The sequence below is a fragment of the Saccostrea echinata genome, unplaced genomic scaffold (assembly GCF_033153115.1).
Source record: "Saccostrea echinata isolate AGI-Se365-2 ecotype Australia unplaced genomic scaffold, CSIRO_AGI_Sech_v1 ptg000352l, whole genome shotgun sequence".
NCBI lineage: Eukaryota > Metazoa > Mollusca > Bivalvia > Ostreida > Ostreidae > Saccostrea > Saccostrea echinata.
Genome location: NW_026890100.1, coordinates 1 through 23,190, shown reverse-complemented (window position 1 = coordinate 23,190; position 23,190 = coordinate 1). Strand labels below are relative to the sequence as shown.

General features: G+C 33.1%; 3 protein-coding genes across 3 annotated transcripts; all 3 read right to left on the bottom strand.

The window, feature by feature from the left end:
• Nucleotides 1–435: 435 nt before the first annotated feature.
• LOC133178030 (uncharacterized) lies at nt 436–12,663 on the bottom strand. The gene is made up of 6 exons (XM_061312805.1): nt 11,850–12,663; nt 5,696–6,165; nt 5,038–5,127; nt 4,699–4,780; nt 2,251–2,306; nt 436–2,025 (listed from the first exon to the last, which is right to left on the bottom strand). Exons 1-6 carry the CDS (start codon nt 12,605–12,607, stop codon nt 1,760–1,762), a joined length of 1,722 nt encoding a protein of 573 aa, XP_061168789.1. The 5' UTR covers nt 12,608–12,663; the 3' UTR covers nt 436–1,759.
• Nucleotides 12,628–21,927, bottom strand: LOC133178031 (uncharacterized; the record flags this gene model as incomplete). The annotated part of the gene is made up of 7 exons (XM_061312807.1): nt 12,628–12,650; nt 12,685–13,122; nt 14,334–14,366; nt 16,348–16,396; nt 17,066–17,143; nt 21,632–21,699; nt 21,864–21,927. Coding segments are annotated over 7 exons (753 nt in total), but the record flags the coding sequence as incomplete, so codon positions are not given.
• A 398-nt stretch (nt 21,928–22,325) lies between these two features.
• On the bottom strand, nt 22,326–23,140 carry LOC133178029 (uncharacterized). The gene is made up of 4 exons (XM_061312804.1): nt 23,043–23,140; nt 22,822–22,941; nt 22,613–22,720; nt 22,326–22,511 (listed from the first exon to the last, which is right to left on the bottom strand). Exons 1-4 carry the CDS (start codon nt 23,124–23,126, stop codon nt 22,326–22,328), a joined length of 498 nt encoding a protein of 165 aa, XP_061168788.1. The 5' UTR covers nt 23,127–23,140.
• Between the last annotated feature and the right edge of the window lie 50 nt (nt 23,141–23,190).

The following is a 23,190-nucleotide window of genomic DNA, read 5'->3' as shown; positions in this document are numbered from 1 at the left end:
GAACTCATCAAATGACATAGCATTAGGTTTTAAGTAACCTGTGTGTCTACTTAGGTCTTTTCTAGTACAGCTGAGGCCCAAACCAAATTCTCCTTGTGACCTCTAAATAATACCTGATAAAGGCCAAAACACAAAATATTTTTATCCTGGTGACATTGTCCAAGTAATACCATGTCAAGGTCATGATAAACCCCTGGTCATGTCCATCTCTGTGTCAAATATAAGCAGCAGCCAATGTTCTCCCCCAAAGTTATGCTCATGGCATGGCAATCCCTCATCAACACTTGTCATGTAGACACACAGATAAACAGACAGACAAGGCAAACCCTATATTCCATGCCACCTTTATTTGCAGAGGTAATATAACACTAAAAAGGTAACACTTTTATCAGTTCAAGATTAAATTTTATTTCTCAAAGTTAAGAAAATGTTTCATGCATTATTTCATACACAAGACAATTAAATGTGAACGTTCTTGATATTGATAAAACATTACATCTTAGGGATTATTGTTTTCCATTTTTTGTAAATAATAAAACAACACATAAGAAAAGATTTGCTGAAAATAAGTGTCATTGAAGAAAGGATATTTAATTTGCATTCTTTCTTTTTCATTTAATTATAAAGTCTAATTTGATTCATGGTCTATAAATATGCAAGTCTCTGATAAGACTGTAGCTCGACTGGTTTAAGCCTGTAATTGATTCAATTAAAATCCTAACAAAACTGTAGAAGGAGTAACATTTTGAAAGAATTTTACAGATAATTCTACTAATAACCATGACAACACCATTCAATGAAATGAAAAACTGATAAAACAGAATTGTGGGTTTTTATGCAATCTACTAGTGAAATTATTAAATTCAAATCGAACAAAACTGTAGAACTAGTATTGGAAACAATTTCACAGATTATTATAATTTTTGTAACCATGGCAATTTCATTCATTGAAATCAAGAACCATAGTCAGAATTATGTATCTTGATGCAGACTACATATGTACTGAGTTTTATTTAAATGAGACAAAAACTGTAGGAGAAGTAGCATTTTGAAAATTGTTCACACAGAGAGAAACAGACAGACAGACTACACAGACAGGGAAAAGACAAAGGACACAAAGGACACCTTGCCATCACATAAGCTCTTCTGGTCTATGACCAGTAGAGCTAACAACCAGAGGTGCCACAGTCACATTGTACTTGCATGCAGCAAGTGTTTGATTTTAACCCCCAATGGGGAGATATAATACACTGTAACATTTTTCATAACCTACCCATTAGATATGTAACATAACTGTCTTTTTAAACTATAAGTATTTCTAACGTGCATTTGTAATATACTTTTAAAATATAGGCAATATATGCCATACTCATAACATCTTTACACTAATGCACTTCAAACCACACCCCAGGGACAATTGATGCAGATAATTATCATGGGGTATATACTCTCATAATATTTCAATCATGTTCACTTAACTTTTAACAAAAAAAGTTACACATAAGACATTATAATATCATAATGCTGACAATATCATTATAAAATGAATAAAAAAACAACCATAAGGTCACACCTCAGGGACAAATGATGCAGACAGGAAGCAGAGAGTGCATACAGGTATCTACATCTTAGTTAACTCAGGTGATCAAAAAATTAGTCCAAGGAATTTATTTAATTTTTCAGGAGTAACTGTTCCAGTTTATAAAGTTTATCACAGAATCATGTTTGACTGCATGACAAAAATCCTAACTTTGTTAACTCATTTACGTCTCAGCATATGTTGCACTTTACTCTTTATCTGATGAATATTTCTATCAGCAAGAAATTTGTATTTGTTTTTTACTTTCAGTGCTTCTGCATTTCTTGGTATGTTTTTATCTTTAAAGTTCTTATTAAATTCAAATCTAAGGACATTCTCCTCATCCACAGTCCATTTTTTTCTCTTTGATGGTAAAGTGGTGCATGATGGTTCTTCCGACGATTCATTATCAGATGGGACATAATCCTCGTCTTCCTCATAAGAATCTGTAAATCAATTATAAATGGAGTTCAGTGAATAAAATAATACACTTGCAAGTTAAAACAGGTATATGAGGAGAATTGTTTATATCCTCTATCAAGAGTTTTATTGAAAAGCATGTGAAATGGGATAAATTGAAAGTACTAATTGCCTTGAAACTTCCCTCACATAAAATTTATCCTCTTGGATAAATTATTTCTCAACATAATCAGAAACACACTCATTCATACCTTGATCTATTTCTGCATTGAAAGCAACTTTTCTCTTCCTGTTTACATGTTGGTTTCTTAAAAAAAAAGAAAAAGATTTTCAGAGAAGATATTCTTTTTATATATAAATACATATCTGCACTATACAAATCTTTCTTTCACTGATGAAGATTTCAATATCGATATATCAAATAAGAAAAAGCATCACTTCTTTTGAATATTTCAAAAGACATGGAGCACATCTGCCAATGTATATTTAATTAAAAACAAGATGTGTTTGTGAAACACCGATGCCCCCGTATGGCAGCTTATGGCGAAGGTTAAAGTTTCTCAAACGCAAGTCAAAATCCAGGCCAAAAGATAAAAAATGTTAAATTTGAAAGCCCTAGCTGCAACTGTTCAAAAGTTATGGTGATGGTTAAAGTTTTTTAAAAGTAAGTAAAACATCAAGTCAAGGTCAAAGTTGGTGGTATCCAAAGGAAGGTCTTGTCACAAAGATTATATATGTGAAGTATGAAAGCCCTAGCACCAATCATTCAAAAACTATGCCCAAGGTTAAAGTTTTTCAAAAGTAGGTCAAACTCCTATGTCAAGGTCAAAGGGTCAAAGTGGTTGGTATCCAAAGGAAGGTCTTGTCACAAGGATTACATATGTGAAGTATGAAAGCCCTAGCGTCAACCATTCAAAAGTTATGGTCAAGGTTAAAGTTTTTGAGTAAGTCAAACTCCTAGGTCAAGGTCAAAAGGTCAAAGTGGTTGGTATCCAAAGGAAGGTCTTGTCACAAGGAATACACAAGTTAAATATGAAAGTCATAGCTCCAACCAATCAAAAGTTATGGGCAAGGTTAAAGTTGACAACAGACAGGCAGACAAACAGATAAACAGACAAACAGACAGACAGGACAAAAACAATATACCCCCGGGATCTTTCGATCCGGGGGCATAAAAATAATTAAATGGACCTTGTTTGAAAAAAAAATAGCATTTAATGCAAATTTGTTCAAAAAGAAAACAAAATTAATAGTCGTTTTTATCCCCCATAATCAAAGATTCTGGGGCATATATTTTTAGCCTGTCCATCTGTCTGTTTGTCTGCAAAAACTTTGGCCATAACTTTTAAATGGTTGGAGCTATGGCTTTCATATTTTACATGTGTATTCCTTGTGGCAATACCTTTCATTGGTTATCAACATATTTGACCTATTGACCTTGATGTTTGCACATTACAAAATCATTAACCTTGGCTATTACTTTTGAACATTTGGTATTAGGGTTTTCATATTCTACATGTGTATTCCTTTGTGATAAGTCCTTTTCTAGAGTACAAATATTTTTTACCTCTTGACCTTGGAGTTTGACCCACTTGACAAAAATTTTAACCTTGGCCATAACTTTTGAACATTTGGTGCTAGTTCACATCTAACAGGTGTATTCCTTGTATCAAATCCTTCCCTTGGATACCAACAATTTATACACTTTGACCTTGGAGTTTGACTTACTTTCAAAAAGCTTTACCCTTGGCAATAATTTTTGAACAATTGGTGCTAGGGATTTCATATTTCTTTGTGACAAGATCTTCCCTTGGGTACCAACAATTTTGATTTGTGTACCTTAACCTTGGGAGTTCAACTTGCATTTGTGGAACCTTTGCCACTAGCTGCCATATGTCAGTGTTTCACAAACACACCTTGTTTTTTTTTAAACCCTGTTGTAGAAATTACATCAATACAGCATAGTTGGGGAATGCATAAGTTGCCTTAACAGACTGACATTTACATTTGCTATCCAGGATAGAGCAACTGTGAGAGTAACTTAATCCTCTGCAAATATGACAATATTCTTTAAACCAGATGCTGATTTTACACAATTTTATTTAAAATATATACTATCAATTCTCAGAAAATCTGTCGATATTGTATCAAAATATTTTAAATCGATGATACATTGATATTAATCCATCAATGACAGTTCTACTGATGAGCAAATGACAAAAGGTTACTGCTCATACTATGAGGGGTGTCCCAATAAATCGTGTACTTTTGAGACATATTTATTTTTCTTACATTATACTGAAATACTTTTAGATAAGCATGTATATCTAAATTTTTACACTACAAGAGAAAGTCAAATTTTATTGTTGCACATAAAATTTACTGATTTGAGTATAATTTAAACCTGAGTACAAGGGTATGGCACAAGTCCCTGACACATTAAAGCAGATTGGTAATGTGTTACCTATCCTCTTAGCCAGTTTTCCAAATATTACACAGACTAAAAAAGTGATATTTTTAAGTCTCTGTGTCAAATTTTAGACATGTAGCATAATTTAAATTGGAATGTTTTGTATTTTAGGTTCAAAGGTACAAACCCCATTTCAAACTAGGTACATGTAAATGTACTTCCAAATTGATGACTTGTGAAAGAAAGAAGTCAAAAAAGATATTGCAAGAATATAAAATAAGCTACTTACTGGTATGAAAGTCCAGCATCCTGGTCTTCTACTTTATGTGCACCAGTGCTTATTTTCTGTGTCTTGGGAATGGGGATAGGCCCTTTAATATTGACAAATAAAGCAAAAAAATTAATGAAAGTAAATGACTGAATGATAAAACTGTTATGTCAAATTTTCTGATAATTGTTAACTAAACTATACAAATATTTAAATTCTATTGTGTCCGCTTTGATGTTCAGAAATAGGCAACCTTGGGATGGCTGTTGCTGCTCCATGCACCTGCAATTACTCTGTATTTCAATCTGTATTGTGTCACAGTGTCAGTGACAAGTATAATAAATATATTTTCAAACTTACCACAAAGCTCAGCATCAAGAATGTCTTCTTCATTTACCCCAGAATCAATCAATTCCCCATCTTCCCCATCTTCCAAAGGTAGTACTAATTCTGAAAAAAAAAAAATCGACATCATATTAAGGTGTCCCAATACAATATATAGTCATTCCTAATACAACAGAAATTCAAACATGTGGATTTAAGTCATGAAAACTATGTGTAGTTTTAAAAAAGATTTAACAATACTGCAGATATTTAATCTTCATTTATAAATGATATGAATATTCTGGCATCTTTCATACCACACTAACCATGACACACTGACCATGAATGGTTCAAGGTAATTATTAATGACACTGTCTATGCAAGAACTACTTTTGTGTGAAGTATGAAGTTAAGTGTTGCAAAGCAAACATAAATTTCAGGCCTGGAAACAATCTTCCTATGGAAGGATGGACAGACAATTGAATGGACAGATGAACAAGAGGAATCCTTTACACCCCACCTATTAGGGCAAGGGTGTAATAAATAATGAATCTTGATGCCTGCCTAACCATACTTTATCAATATAAGAGCTTAGAACAATTGTTTGCAACAGTTCCATTTTAATTACAGATGCCACAAACTTTCATATATTGATATAACTTAAGTTTCTAATTTATAGGAAACTGACACTAACCTGTTACATCTATGTCAGACAATTTCTTTCCTGCAAATTTTCGTAGTTGCCCCTCATCTGCAGCCATCATGAGACTTCCTACTTTTGCTATCTCGACTGTGGCGTCATGCTGCCTGTAATGTTGCTTGTGAGTATTAATGTTATGTGCCAAATGTCTTGAAACCCATTCAAGCTCGTGGTCTTCCAGATCCAGTATCTGGCACACTGTTGCTAGGTACTTTCTAAGTCTACTAGATGAAATCAGATATGGTTGCTCACAACCAGCCTCTTTTGCCAGCCTGTTCATGGATGTCCAGGGGTCTATATGGTTACTTGCACTTGTTGGGCTGGCAAACACGAAGGGGTTCGATGAGGAGATTCCGCACCCCTCTCTGTGTTTCATGAGACAATCTAATGCAATAATCATTGTTTCAGTGAGCAGAACTGGGCATCTTTTGTTTTGTTTTCCTTGTGTTTCCACCATATGTAGTCTGAAACAAACCAAGTTAATGAACTACACTGCTCACTTTATTCACCTTGTTCTTAAATGTACATTCTAAATGATCAACTTGCCCCTCCCTAGAGGCCTGGACCCCTTACACAGGGGAAACAAATTTTTATATAGAAATTGGGTGCCTAATGCATTTTTTAGCAAGAATAAAGAAAGTGTAAAATTTATCCAAAATTTAATAATTTTTTTTTATTCAGATCAGATCATGATACAGTATATAACTGTTATACAGGTAAAAGGGGAAAAGATTCCAAATTTTTTGCTTTATTTAGTTAAAAGTTTTATGTTCTGTAGGCAAACTAGACATTTGTTTAAAAAGTAACATTTTTAAAACAATATAATATGGTCTTTTTGTGTTTAAAAAGTAACATTTTTAAAACAATATAATATGGTCTTTTTGTTCTTTCCTCAAATATTAAAAGCATAAAAGATTTAGTTAAACTAATTAAAAATTGGAGACAGGAGACAGAGGCCAGGAAATCTGAAATTTTCTGAAAAAAATCATCCTCTAGTTGAAATACAATGCTTCATCAAAATATCTTTCATGAGCCACATAAGTTAAGGCCAAGAATAAACAAGAGGCCCATGGGCCACATCACTCACCTGAGCACATTAGCTAGACAAAAGCGGGGGTCATGATTTGAACAAAAATTGATGTTGACACATTACTTCTCATGATATTGGCTTTGAATTAAAGGTACCCCCATGAAATTTCTCTTCCAAAGAAAGATATTGCCACATTTTACTATAATACAGTTTAAGTTTGAGTGTATATCTGTATTTACAAAGTATTTAAAACAATAATAATATACACCCAATACCTATTGTCCCTAAAATTTATCTTGTTTTACGTAATAAAAAAAACACTTGTCAGTAAATTAGAGACAATGAATCAGAATGTGATTGACCCATTCTCACAAACTGGATGATCTGTTTAAAGAAGTAAGTGTGCTGCAAGTGAATCTACTATTTTCATATACTAGTATTCTAAAGATAATTTTGCATTGTGATTGTGTTGGGTTTGCAGGGGGGGGGGGATGCTTCTAATGTGATAATTATTATTCAAGATGAATATTGCAATGTTTGAAATAATAAAATTTGTCACTATCAAATCGTAGCAACTCCTATTCTTGCGAACTATCAGTGTTAGCTTCAACTTGTCCACTGACAATAGTCTGTCTGTCGCATCGATTTGATACATGTAGCATACTCGTGGTCCATGTTTTCTGCATATTCTAATCAACAGAAATGTCGTTTATATTATATCTTTATTACCTTATCGTCTTTCTGTCAACCAAAATTTATTTCCAGCCTTCTCTTTTTAATTAATTTCTCGTTAAACTGTACAAGCAATGTTCGTAAGTTTGTTGATGCAACTGGCTTATAGCAAAATCGTTACTGGATATTTAAAATGCAGGGTTGGCCAGGAAATACCAGTGGTGGGAATTACCGGTGGTAAATACCGGTATTTCCCGTCCCGGTAAATACTACAAATTTTCTCTAAACTGGGAAATACTGGGAAATACAAAATTTAAGATTTTTATTTCTTTAATTCATTTAATCTCAGGCAAAATTCAGATATAAAATGAACATAAAAACAGAAGATGAATAAAATTAAATATGTCTCAAACTGCAATTTAACCTACTTAGTACAAATCACTACTCCAGGTCCACTACACATATAAAGCATTCTGTAGCAGAACATGTTTCCCTGATTGTATTTTAAGAACAAAACTGAAGTTTTCTAATTCAAGTTTCATTTCAGTAATTAAGTAAAATTATAAAGTTTATTTATTAATTATAGATCCAAGAATACAATAAACTTGTATTAATCCTTCTATAAACACTGTATTTTTAAAATCAATCATGTTGTTTTAACAAATTGATTCTGGACAGTTCTGTGATCCTGTAAAAAGTGTTTTGAGAGATAATTACACCTTGAGTAGACCTGAAAAGCTTCTTCTTAGGTTTGATATTTACACTATATTCTACACTTAACAATTTTCTTAGGTCCTTCTTGTTACACAAAAAATCCAAATGGGATCAAGCATGAAACAAATGACACTTGTGACTGGGATATGAGTATACTGTGATATGATTAATTAAAATAAAGTACTAGGAAACCAGAAATTCTTATATCAGGGACAGTGATACCTGCAGGTAGATATCTTAATTAGTTAATAAGGTGTACTGTACATATTGAATGGCAATATAACTTATGTTAGTCACACCTAAGGTCTGTAATATAAAGCAGATGTATAGTTCCAAACAAATATGATTAAAGTTATAAAACATGAAGGTATCTCTTATTTCCCGGGAAATACCAGTAATTCCTGGGAATTACCAGTATTTCCCACTGTCCTGGTAAATATGAGTATTTCCCACTTTTTTGCCAACCCTGTTAAAACGCCAAGTAAAAGTCAAACCAATATAGTTAAAAAATCACATCTTGGAAATAAGAAGTGTAGATCTGTTCATTAGTGACGTAGTGTGAGTATTGGTCTACTTTAATACATGTATAATAACATTTAAGGAGGCTGGGGGTCAACAAATTAACCATTAATTAACCACCAGATTTAACTTAATTTTTTAGATATGATATCTTAAGCTGTCAACTATCATTTGGCAAAGAAAAATTTCAAAAATTTTAGTTTTAAAATTTGATCATTTTCTATATCTTCATATGGAGCTCTTCTTCTAAAGGAGATCAATATAGTCTAAAAATGGCCACAACCCCCCAGCCTCTTTAAAGTGCATCTATCCAGGCTTAAAATAATATGTTTGATGTCAATTTTATACACTGAATTCCTTTCCATTTCTTATTCATAAATTTCTGCTCGTACAGTTGAGTCTGTACTTGCACATAAGCTAGGCTTATCATATTTGGCAGATAGGTGAAATATAATATAAGATAATGTGTCACATACCATACAGACCCACATATGACTTTGCCCTTAAGGTCAAATTACAATATTTTTGTATGTCTTTTTACCCCACAAGGAACCCATGGGAAGCCCAAGTGAACATGATATGGTTATAATTTACATGCTTAACTACATTAAATGAGCATCTATCCATGTTTAAAATGGCATTTGATGAAAATTTATTGTTTTGAATTCCATTTTCTGTTCATTGAGTGACTGAGAACTAATCTACCCACTTAATTTATGTGCAAATTGACTAAAAGAAACTGATTAATATGATTTGACTATTTTAAATTATTTTACAAACTATCAGTTCTCAAAAAATTACGTTTAAATACTTAATTAAAATAAAATAATAATGCTGAGTAACGTATTTTACCTATCTTAAACCTGACTGAATAACGATCCCAACCCAAAAATGAACTGAACCGAACGTGGATGGAGATTTTGCATCGTGTATCAAACCAAGTAAAAATACCATGAATACCACGGTTAATCGATACTGCGGTGAACCGTTTCACTCCTGGGCATTTGGTCAACAGCAAATCAATCATAGAAACATTATTTATGAGCATAATGAGATGGAAAGACTATGGCCTAACTAGCATAGGGGTGAATCAAATTGCCACTCTGCCACACCCTCGGTCATCTTAATAGGCATTAGCAAATCGTAATGCAATGTACAAAACTAGATTTACAAATCACTAATTGACACATTGCAAGTCTTAAAATTACAAGTGCTGCATTAACAATTCTTGCATTAGATTTTACATTTTAAATAGTTGCAATAAGATTCTGACATTTCCTCACCATTATTTTGAGAGTCTGAATGACCAAGAACAAGAGCATTCCATTTTAGATTTTTTTATTGCAAAAGTGTAATGTCAATACTCATTTTGGTGGAATTTTAGAGGCAAAGACGTAATCCTTTATGTTTTCCTAGTTTTAGTTTTGCAATGATACTCTATTCTCCAAATAAACCTGTAATTGTACAGATCTCTGAACAAAGCAAGGTTGAAGGTTTCTTTTTAAAATAATTTATTGACTCTAAGTCTAGGTGTTGAAGCACTGGTATCCTAAATGCAGTCAAATCAAACTAATTTCAATTTACATGCTTAAAGAAGCATTAGGTTAATTTCTAGCAAATCACGTATTACAGAGTTTCATTTCTATGTTAATACAAATTGTACATTATTGCTGTATGTCGATTTCTCTATGTTGCTATAAGCAATGTGAGAATAAACTGAATTGAAAATTGAACAGACTTTATTTACTGCACATATCACCATGATCACTCAATAGCTTTCTAATCAATGGCCTGTTACTCTTTTAAAAGCCATAATACAGAGTTTGAAATTAACAGTTGCCCACTCGCAATTTGCGACTAATGTTCCATGTGGGCGACTTAAAATTACGTTCAAGTTGCCCACATAGCATAAGAAAATTTACGATGATAAATATTTGTTTTTCAATTTTGTCTGAATGTTTTGTATTTTTCTCTTGAAAAATTTCGTAATCAGTAAAGTGCTTTATAATTATCCGTAAGAAGTACTTATACATAAAGCGTCTAAGTGATTGTGTTGGGCACAATGTGGCATCGACAGGTTATTGAGCCCAAGAAACCAAAAAGTACTGTTGTTTTTTGTGAATGAAAACGTGCCATGTGCTCTATTTATGATATTGAATGATCATATCAATCTTCATAAACAGAAGAGTTCCACTTCAAATTTAGATAAGTTGTGCGTAATGTTACAACGGATAGAAAAGAAACACGAAGCACATGATAAAAAAAAAAAATGGAAAATGGGGTTTTTGTTTTTATATTCAGTAGAAGGTGTTATAATCTGTGGGCGAATAAATTTTGATGTGGGCCCCAGAATGCAAGGTTCAGTAGCCCACATGGCTATCAAGGATTACAGGTTAGTTTAAAACCCTGATAATACATGTATTACTATTAGTTTCTTACGTATGTTGTTTGTATCATTAATTATTACATCGTGAAGAACCGAAACCCTCTAAGAACCACTATTATTCAACTTCTTGTATTCATAGAAGGACGCCTTACTTTAACTCCCAAGTTAATCGTTCATTAATTTAGGCAAAATATTTCAAAGCATAAAATTGATTTTCTTTGCGTAACAGCATAATTTTATGGTAAAAATCAGAAGAATTACAACAAAAGTGGAATGGTAGGCAGCTTTACGTGTTTATTTTGCGAAAAGAGCAACTGAAACTGGGAGAAAAAAGCGGTAATTTTTGACAGGGGAAAGGGGTAAGGGCTGACATTCAGACCTAAATTGGGTTTAGAAAAATCACTGCATGGTGCATATGAAGTGGGAACCCTAGTTAGCAGTAATCTGTGGATTTTATTTATCCTGTTCCCAAGATAAAATATTACAAATTTCAAGGGAAGAAGGAGACTTCCATAACATAGGATACTTTGTGCCAAATTTGGCTGAAAGTACTCAGCATTTCTTGAGTCAAAGATGAAGATGCAAAATTTTTAGGTCATATATACATTTAAATATATATAATATATATAAACTGATACAGAGAGCAAGACAGATGCAGAAAACAGTAGTTGGACAGAAAAGCACAACTTAGCCCGTGGCATTTAAATGACTCAATAATTGAGCTAAAAACACCTAAATTCTTCTGTAAAATAATGCCCATTTTTTTTTAGAAAAGAAACAATAATAGGCTATACCCTCAGAATACACGAGTCAAAAAAAATTCATACCTCTTCAGTAAGATCTTCTCCATTGGCTTCAGACCACTTGCTATTTCTTCATTCATGGTTTCTTCCCAGTTTTGACGGTTTTCATAACTAGCACACAGAAGTTTAGAAACTTCACTACTTCGCCGTTTGTTAAAAAGGATAATTCTAGTCATAGCTGCTCCAGCTAACTTTTTCCAGAGGGTAGCATTTTCTCCTTCCTTTTCCAAATCTTTTGTCAATTCACTTATTTGTTCATCCAGGTGGTTTTTTAATAATACAAGGTCACTGGTTACAGGGAGTGCCAAAGGCTTATTAAATTTATTTGTCTGCAGAGTAGCTAAAGCTACAGATGATACTGCAGGTGCCCAGTCTGAGCTATGAATTTCCAAATATCCATCACATTCTTTCTTCATTGTTTCATCCATTTTTCTTATGGCATTGCCTCTTCTGATTTCTGCAACCTTCACTAAATTATGTCCAAGATTTAACGCCAGAGATGGAGTAGAAAATACAGATATTTTCTGCTCATTCTGATGGTAACCAGCCAAGTCTTGGACTGCTTTAACAACTGTATCAAAGTGCTTTGGAGTGATATAACAATGTAGATCATTCTCTTTATTCAACAACTCATTTATTTTGGTTTTTAATCGGGCCAGTTGTCTCATTCTTTGTGAAACATAGTTTGTTCTTCTGGGTCCCAACTGCTTTATTAGCACTTGTCCAAACTGTATGATTAATGGGTCATCAACAAGAGCACTGTACACCTCGTCTTGGCGCATTTTTAACAAAACAGTTTCTTTCAGTTCTTCTGATACACAGACTCTGAAATCTTCCTTTTCTGCACAGAAATCTATACCCCCTGCAAGTAAAAGCCTGGATCTTGCGATGATGCCTCGTTGGTCTTTTAATTTGGTGTTCTTAAAAGAGCATTTTCCTGTATGCCTCCACAGTTCCTTTTTAGAGAAAAATCCATAACAATGAATGCATGGTAAGTAATCCAATGATGTCAGGGTTTCTTTGCTTGGTCTTCTGCACACTATTAAATCTCCACTTCCTTCCTTGAGCACTTCTATGTTGTATTTAAAATTTCCTAGATTTTTAAGTTTATCAAACAACCTGTCTCTTTCACGCTTTGAATTTTTGGCACAGGCCTGAGCAACCATAAGTTCATGTTTGTGCCCATTTTCTAGATGCTTCTGAATCCTGTGGTTGAACACTTTACCACAAAAATAACAGCATAGCTTTTTGTTATATGGTCTCCTCCCATTGATTTTCCGAATTCTTTTGACTTTGACTGCAAGAAGAAAAGATAAAAATTCAAATGACCTTCTGATTTTTATTATTTGCATAATTTACTTTTGCAATTGTCCACATTTAATAAAAACACCAAGTAGTGAAATTACTTTTGCAAGGATTTAATTTTTGGCACTTTTTGTGAAGGTATAAGATTCATCATCAATGTTTTATATCACTGTAAATAAACCTATTTCCTGAACCTCTTTGATTTTTGCATATAACTTTGATGGTCACATTTGCATAAATTGGGAAAATAACTGGGAAGAAAGGCACTTTTTCTAATCAAGAATGGGTCCAAATTTTGGACTTAAATACTTCATATCACTATTACTTAACTTAGTGGAACTTTTGTGCACTGAAGGTAGGAACTGTCCTTTAGATGGGGACAGTATGCTGTTGCATACACAGCAAGATTTAGTGACTGTAGATATTCAAGGATACAAGAAAAAAGTCCTGGTGAAATATCTTGCTTAACATTCAGTGAACCATGCTATTAAAATTCAAGAGGAGCTAGTCCTCTGTATTACATTTTAGTTGACACTTTTCTCTAAGCCAAATCAAATTCAATCAAATTCTATCATTTCTTTGTGATAATCATCACTTTTGCAGCTGTTTTGGAAGTCGATAAAATACTAAACATTCAAAATTAGACTACCTACTATCTGAAGTGCACCCTGGGCAAATACATTGTTCTTTCAGCATACTTATTGTTCGAATCTGTTTATCGTCAATAGCCTAAACAATTTTATGCCTCAGAAATCTCATGAGATTAAGAGCAGCAGTAAGTTATAGATAAGTGGGAGTTATCACGACACTATGTATTGGATGGATTGACAGGCCTAATTTTTGTGATCTTGCATGCAGCCATTCCAGATAAAAGTCATTTTTTATCAACTTATCAGAAGACATGGCAGCTAAGTAAAATTCTTTTCAATCCAAAAAATAACAACACTTCATAGAACCTCTTTAGGAACATTCATGCCAACTTTAGTGACCTGGCATGCAGCAATTCTAGAAATTTTCAAATGTATAATTTAAATAATAAAGGACCCCGACAATGAGAGATGATGGTTGTCAAGTGATGTCAATAACTGACAATGGTCTTTGACGAAATAAGCTAAAAATCTAAATACATGTATTTTTTCCAAATCTTGTTAAAATGTCAATATATTCTTTTTTAACTCCAAACATATGATATAAAAAGCATACCTTTATTGTTCACTAAACGATGAAAGGGCTTTCCTGAAATGTATAATGTAAATAAATAAATATGCAATGACAAGGTAACAGAACGAGAGAACAACAAACCATTGCTAAGTTGAAAAGTGGACAATATAATTGACTGATATGCTCTTATACCAAAAGGACAACATACTGACATATTCAAAGGCCTTGATGTATTGACATTTTGATAGATCCACCTACTGAAGGACTAGTTAACTATTGTAACATGAGCAAAGACATTGAAAATATGTTAAATTTCACATCTTTGCTAGCCAAGGGTTTCGGATACGCTACTCTCCTCATAAGCCCTTGGCATAAAGTGTTAAAAAAAATTGGGATTTTTTTCTCAAGTTGTGATTGGAGTTGATCGACATCGCTCGACCAATCAGCAATTGTTTTTTGAAAATGATGATATTTACATTTGGGATATATCTTGTCTCTTCAATATCGGGAATGAAAAACTCAAGTAAATAACGATCCATCAGATAACATGCCATTCTATGAATAGCTATATAGTGTCACCCAATATCTTAGCTACGTGCAAAATATGTGATTAAGAATCAATACTGAAGATGTAGATTAGCATTTTAATTTGTTTAAATAGCAAATTAACATAACTCAATACCTTCTTGTTAATTCTTCTTTAAAAGCATTATTTTTTTAAATACACTTTTTATTTCTGTCAATGACGCAATCTGCGTACCTGGTAAGAATCGCGATCACCAGTCTTTTGTCAGCACCGTATGCCAAGGGTTCATGAGGAGAGTAGCATATCTGAAACTCTTGGCTAGCGAAGATGTAAATTTCAATGCAAATGCAAACATTCATTTAATCATTGAAAGGTTATTTTTTTACTAATCTGCATTACCCACAAACAAACTGAACTAGTAAACTGACAAAGTCACCCAGGGCCCTGCAGTAAGTGCAGATTAATAATTTCAGCTTTTGACTTGACCTCTGACCCATGATCACAAAACTATGTGTCTTCTTTTAATCTTCCTCTATCTTTGCAGTGAATATAAGTCCAATGGTTGACAAGTACTTGTCTAATGAGTAAACATGTCAAATACTGTAAAATCACATATTTTTGGGAGGCAAATTTTTGAAGTTTGAGAAAAAATAATTAATATGTGGGGATTTGATTTCATGGCTGGAGAAGTGTTGAGTAATAATGCATATTAAATTTTACATTTCGTAGTGGTCATGAATTTGTGGGTCTCTCCATACCTTGAAAACAACAAAAATTAAATCCCCGCGAAAATTAGTGATTTCATAGTAAGCATTTTAAAAAACTGACATATAACTTGACACTGATTTAGTGACCCTGAAATTTATATGTTCTTCCTTATTTTCACCATACTCTATGCATGTAGTGAATATGAAGTCTGGTTGAAAAAAACATAAGTTAACATATCACAGAAGTTTTGACAGGCATATTAACAAATACACAATACAAGTTTTGACCTTGATTACTGATCTTAGTCTTCCTTTTACCATCTTCTACCTATTAAGTGAATACAAAGTCAGTTGCTCAATAGGTACTCATTATCATGTCTCATAAGTGTTGACAGACACATCAATAATCTAGATATTAGAACTTGACCTCTAACCTAGTGACTCCATATCTCTATAGGTGTCTTTAACAACTTTCTATCTATGTAGTGATCACAAAGTTAACAGAATACAATGTACTTGACTTATATTGTCACACAAAAATATTTTTGCAGGCATATCTAGGATCTTGACTTTAGATCTTGACCTTTGACCTAACAACCTTATAATCTATGTTTTATCCTTTACCCATTTTCTATCTGTAATGAACACGAAGTCAATTGGTTGAAAGCTACTCCAGTTATTGTTTCAAGTGAGTGCTGAGTGATGTGGAAATCTTGATTATTGGCCTTGTGACCCCAAAATATAATGATGACTGCCTTTCATGGTGGGAAGGAGACATAATCATATCAAACTACTACAGTAACTGTAATAAACAGACACATACCAGCATCAGCCAAGTCCTCAACATCCGAAAATGCAGCATCTGAGTCCTCCTTAAACATTAAAAATACACAATTACTATAGTTACTGCAGCTAAAACATAACCGAAATGAAAGATCCAATTTATATAATACAAGAATATAAGTAACATATTAATTTTACTGATTTCTTTTTCTATCATTATTTATTTAAGAAATAAGGTATCATTTTTAAACATCTATCGGGATATAAATACGGGTTGGTCACGAGATCAAATTCCATAAAGCCTGAAGGGCTTTATGGTAAATTTGATCTCGTACCAACCTGTATTTATAGCCTGATAGATGTTTTAAAATGATACCTTATTACTTATATTTACATTTGTGACTTATTCATATTTTATATTTGCTTGATTATAATCTTTAACGCATGAAATGTTTTATTTTTCAAACCTAACGGCACGTGTTTGATCCACTGATTGCGCATTGACCCTTTATGACGTCACTGAGAAATAACGTCGAACGTTTATGACGCGAGGAACCCGTGTTTATACGGATATAGATACGTGTTGCTTTTAATAGTGTTATATAAAAGAAAACATTTGCAAATGTAAATATTTAATAATAACTTCAACATAATTTTGGTATATAATGTCTTTCTACCGTAATATACACATGTATAAAAAAGCTTAATCTAACTGTTCCTAGAAAGACCACATCAACAAGGAACTCTAAACTGTTTACCTTGGTATAGATAAGTTCATTTCCACATGCTCTCACAAACTGACCAGTAATGGGACATAATATATAACTGTCAGATTCCTAAAAATTATGAATTAAAATTTAGATACACTACATATAAAGGTATATAGAATACTGTTTTAATTTTTTTTTCCAAGTATGACAGTATTATACACGTTTTGAAGAAGCCAACAATGGAAATCCTGTACAGACAATTACTATTTGACCATTCTTATTATGCAAATGGAAATTAGTATTTTATTGACATTCACAACAATTTAACAATTATCCCTAGTATATAGCAATTGGAATGGCAGAAGGATGTATTTCTTTTTACAACAAAAATATGAGTGTAACATGAGTAAAGGTGGAAGGTTAAGGTCATCTAACTTAAGTATGATCAAAGAAATTTTGCCAGAATGCCACTGTGTATAAGTTACTTACAAACATAACTGATGGTGTTTGAAAAAATGATGAAATTTATATACTCTGACAAAGTGATTCATAAACCATGAACATGCATATATACTTAAGTCATCATATGTATGCAAAACAGTGAACAGCAAACAGAATCATAAATGTATACATACTGACTGACAAACCATAAAGAAACACTCATAATTGTATTCACAATCATCTATATCATATATTTATACTTATACTAATCAAAAAAACATAATCAGACACATTTGCATTTAAAAAAAATCCAAATCCAGTAATTGACTTTCTATAAACATGATGATGACCTAGTGATCAACAATCCATAAACACATGCATAACTGAACTACCCTAACAGGACTTCAAAAATGTTAGAACAATCTACAACAGTGACCCACAATCCATGAACAGACACAAATATGTATATATGACAGTGACCCAAAACCATGAGCATTCACATATATATATGAATAATATGTATGCATATACAAAATGTCTAAACTCAGAAACACAAAAAAAAGTCATGAACTACAGGAAAAATGTAAGAACAAACAATCTACAACAGTGACCCACAATCCATGAACAGACACAAATATGTATATATGACAGTGACCCAAAACCATGAGCATTCACATATATATATATGAATAATATGTATGCATATACAAAATGTCTAAACTCAGAAACACAAAAAAAAGTCATGAACTACAGGAAAAATGTAAGAAAAAACAATCTACAACAGTGACCCACAATCCATGAACAAACAATCTACAACAGTGACCCATAATCCATGAACAGACAAGCCGTGAAGTAACACCAACTAAAACAAAGCAATACAAACACTCATTTTTCATAGACACAGTGATTATATGGAACCAACTTGACAAAGACACAGTGTGCGGAAAATCTGTCGAGGCCTTCAAGACCGCCCTCGCCAAGATTTGTCAATAACATCGATAGCGCCTCTCTCCCGTCGTATAAAAGCCAGTATTGGTTACCACGACATACCATATACAGATACAGATATATACACAAATGTCTACAACCAAAGACACAAAAAGTCATGAACAAACTAAAGGAAAAATATTAGAACACATAATCTATGACTGTGACCCACAATCCATGAACAGACACAAAAATGTATATATGACAGTGACCCAAAACCATGAGCATTCAAATATATATGTATGAATATATACACAAATGTCTAAACTCAAAGACACAAAAAGTCATGAACAAACTACAGGAAAAATATTAGAACACATAATCTATGACAGTGACCCACAATCCATGAACAGACACAAAAATGTATATATGACAGTGACCCAAAACCATGAGCATTCACATATATGTATGCATATACAAAATGTCTAAACTCAGAGACACAAAAGTCATGAACTACAGGAAAAATGTTAGAAAAAACAATCTACAACAGTGACCCACAATCCATGAACAGACACAAACATGTATATATGACAGTGAACCAAAAACCATGAGCATTCACATATATATGTATGCATATACACAAATGTTTAAACTAGGGATGTCAACGAGTACCCGGTTAACCGGGTACTCGGTTGAACGTCCGAGTATCGAATACTAAAAATGGTACTTGGTTTGTTTTCTTATGTTTTCTTATTTCAAAGTACATATTTTTATCAAAAACTTATCAAAAAATAACTTAAATATGCATATGGTAATTAGCTTGTCGTCATCTACACCTGTAAAACACATGTTATCGCCTGTGGTTGTATATATACGGTAATTATATAATGACCAATCATCTGGTACACAGCATTTTTAACACTTATTGTGGTCCTTAATTTTTGGATGGCTTCAATGATTGTTTTCAGTAAACAATAATAGTATGGTCTATTATCTTCTTAAATTATTTAATATACACATGTACGGCAGCGAAGTCAGACATGAATAAAAATGCCGCTACCCACTTCAAAAGTGAAGAAATATTTAGAAATAACTAAAGATTTTAAAAATGTTGAAAGTCAGTTTGCGTACAAAGTTTAGTGGGAAACAACCAACATATGAAATAATAGTAGACTAGCGATCCCAACAACGTCCTTTCCTTCCCTTTCGCTAGTCTAACATCACAAACCTGCGTAACAGATTGTCTTCTTTTTTTTGCGTTGATGAAATAGGTCCTAAACAAGAACTGTAAACCATTTGTAATTTTTGATGTATGAATTGTGTCTTTTGTGTTTATCTGATAAATAAATTTGGTACCAAAAAATCATTTCCCTTTGACTCAGTTGTTTACATACATTTATAAACGTGATAAAAACAGCTTTTGGATTTAACAGAGCTTAACCAGGCTCAAGAAAATTAACACACCTGTATTTTCATTTTTACCGAGTACCCGGGTACTCGATCTGAAAAACATCTGAGTAACCGATTATCAAAATTTGACCGATTTGACATCCCTAGTCTAAACCCAACGTTACACACACAAATCATAAACTACAGATAAATACTGTAAAATGTTATTACAATAACAGTGATCCACAATCAGACATATGTACAGGTTTATATGAAAGTGACCCACAAACTATGAACAGCTATGGGTCAACCACTAAACCAATATATGATTGATTCCTATCTCTCTGATTGGCTGAGATCTAACAATGTAAAACAAAAAAATATGTTGTTTTAACCTGCATGTGACCTCCCAGGTGAATATAAGGATTTATTTTCTCTACATTAGTCTAAAAATAGATCCAGAAATAGTTTTGGAAATATTTTCCTTGCACTGGACTTCCACTCAAGTGAACATAACATTAAGGAAAATATTATTTGGGGTGGGGGTGGTTGCGCAGGGTGTGGGGGGTGCAGGGAACCTCACCCAAAACACTTTTTTCTAAACATAAATGTTCACTTTTAATTTAGACTGAAAGGTTGATCCCACAATAATGGACCTTATTCCCCCCGGACCCCCACCCTAATACAAAATTTGAAGTTAAAATAATTTTCTTTTAGTGGGGGTTAGTCAAAGATTTTTTTTCAGCTGTCTTTTTTCCCTCATAATGCTCCCTCCTTTTCAAAATCTATCCTGTATAAAAGAGCCTGACATTTCCTTTTTTCATAGCAACTTAAGTCAATTAAAAATATTCCAAATGAATACAACTAGTAATTAACCCTGCTTCTCTTATCGTGTTTTGTATGGACTTCAACAAATGTAAACAAGTAAGATGGCATGTACTGCTTAATGAGTTGTATCATTTAATCACTGAATCATATAATAAAACAATTATTGCTGTTTTTTCGGTCAATACGATGATTTATCCACCTTCAAAGTACAATATTCACCTGAAGGGAAAAAAAACAGCAATAATTGTGTAATGTTTGTCTCCTGGAGAATGTAAATACACAATTCAAGCTTTGATAACTTCAATAGTATTTTTCACTTTATACTGCAGAGTATACAAAAGCTTAATTTTGATCGGGATTGAGTTCCATAAATATTAATGCTTATAATAATATAATAATATATAATAATAATAATAATAATATAATACTGAAAAGGACAAGCATGAAAAATACGATCTGTATCTAGCAATTTGAAAATGATTTTCCTTCTTATTAAGCAGGCATCATGGAATTTCACAGAATGTTGCATATTGCATAACAAACTTTAACCAACTATGCATTGCAATGTTCATTATAGTGTACCAGCAACATTTATTGACAATTAGAAAGGGATTAAAAAACTTTTTTGAGACAGTCTTGTGACCTTTTGTTTGGGGAATTTTATGAAAAAAATGTATGAAATTGGGAAGTTATATTTTGGTAGAAGGCTAACTGCTCATGATAATCATACAAACAATATGCCTGCTAGATGTTCAGGAGTAAGGAAGAAACTTTTTGTAGATCACATAAATCTTTATGGTTTTGGACCCATCCCTCAGCCCCCATGGATGCAGGAATCATAAAATTAACAATTTTTGTTTTTCTTTATCAAAAGATGCCAAATACTCAAATTGGTTGAAAATGGTTCAGCCATTTCATAGAAAAAGATGTCATTGTCAGAGAGATCCTATAACATCTCAAGGATAAAGACTGATTAAAAAGTTGTGACAAAATATGAGTGGAACAACAAAGAAATAAGTAACACATTACCTTCACTGATGATAGTTCCTTCCAGACAATGCTGATGCTACTATCATTAGAATCTTCTACATAATATTCTGAAAAAAAAAATATGTAGAACAATCAGTTTTCAGATGGGATCCTCTCAAGGAGAGATCATGGATCTACACTATGTGGTACATGCAAAACTGAATTCTTTTCAATTGAAATCCTTAAGTCATGTGTTATTAAAAATTTCCATACTTCAAAATAAAAATAATACCAATATTAGTCTTTGGAATCTGTGGGTCATGTACATGTGCTGCAACAGGGTTTTCGTCATCCTGTGGAATGTGTGGTATATGTTCATTTGTTGCAACAAGGTCTTCATCCTTCTGCGGAACATGTTCATGTGCTGTAACTGGATCCTCATCAGTTTCCACCTCCAGACGGTTCTCTGTAATATATGCAACAAGAATTTATTGGACTTAAGAGTTTAGTTTACAAGTTGTGTTTGTAAGAGTCTTCATACAATTCTAAGTATAGTAACAAATACCTGTGCTAAGCTGTGCAAGATATGATGCAACATGGTCCTTGTCATTCTGTGGAACATGTTCATGTGCTGTAATGGGATCTTCATCACTTTCCACCTCCAGACGGTTCTCTGTAATATATTCAAACAAGAATTTATTGGACTTAAGAGTTCAGTTTACAAGTTGTGTATTGTAAGAGTCTTTATACAATTCTAAGTATAGTAACAAATACCTGTGCTAGGCTGTGCAAGATATGCTGCAACAAGGTCCTTGTCATTCTGTGCTAGGCTGTGCAAGATATGCTGCAACAAGGTCCTTGTCATTCTGTGGAACATGTTCATGTGCTGTAACGGGATCCTCTTCAAGTGATCCATCAGTTTCCACCTCCAGACGGTTCTCTGTAATATATGCAAACAAGAATTTATTGGACTTAAGAGTTCAGTTTACAAGTTGTGTATTTTAAGAGTCTTCATACAATTCTAAGTATAGTAACAAATACCTGTGCTAGGCTGTGCAAGATATGATGCAACATGGTCCTTGTCATTCTGTGGAACATGTTCATGTGCTGTAACAGGATCTTCATCAGTTTCCACCTCCAGACGGTTCTCTGTAATATATTCAAACAAGAATTTATTGGACTTAAGAGTTCAGTTTACAAGTTGTGTATTGTAAGAGTCTTCATACAATTCTAAGTATAGTAACAAATACCTGTGCTAGGCTGTGCAAGATATGCTGCAACAAGGTCCTTGTCATTCTGTGGAACATGTTCATGTGCTGTAACTGGATCCTCTTCAAGTGATCCATCAGTTTCCACCTCCAGACGGTTCTCTGTAATATATTCAAACAAGAATTTATTGGACTTAAGAGTTTAGTTTACAAGTTGTGTATTGTAAGAGTCTTCATACAATTCTAAGTATAGTAACAAATACCTGTGCTAGGCTGTGCAAGATACGCTGCAACATGGTCCTTGTCATTCTGTGGAACATGTTCATGTGCTGTAACAGGATCTTCATCAGTTTCCACCTCCAGACGGTTCTCTGTAATATATTCAAACAAGAATTTATTGGACTTAAGAGT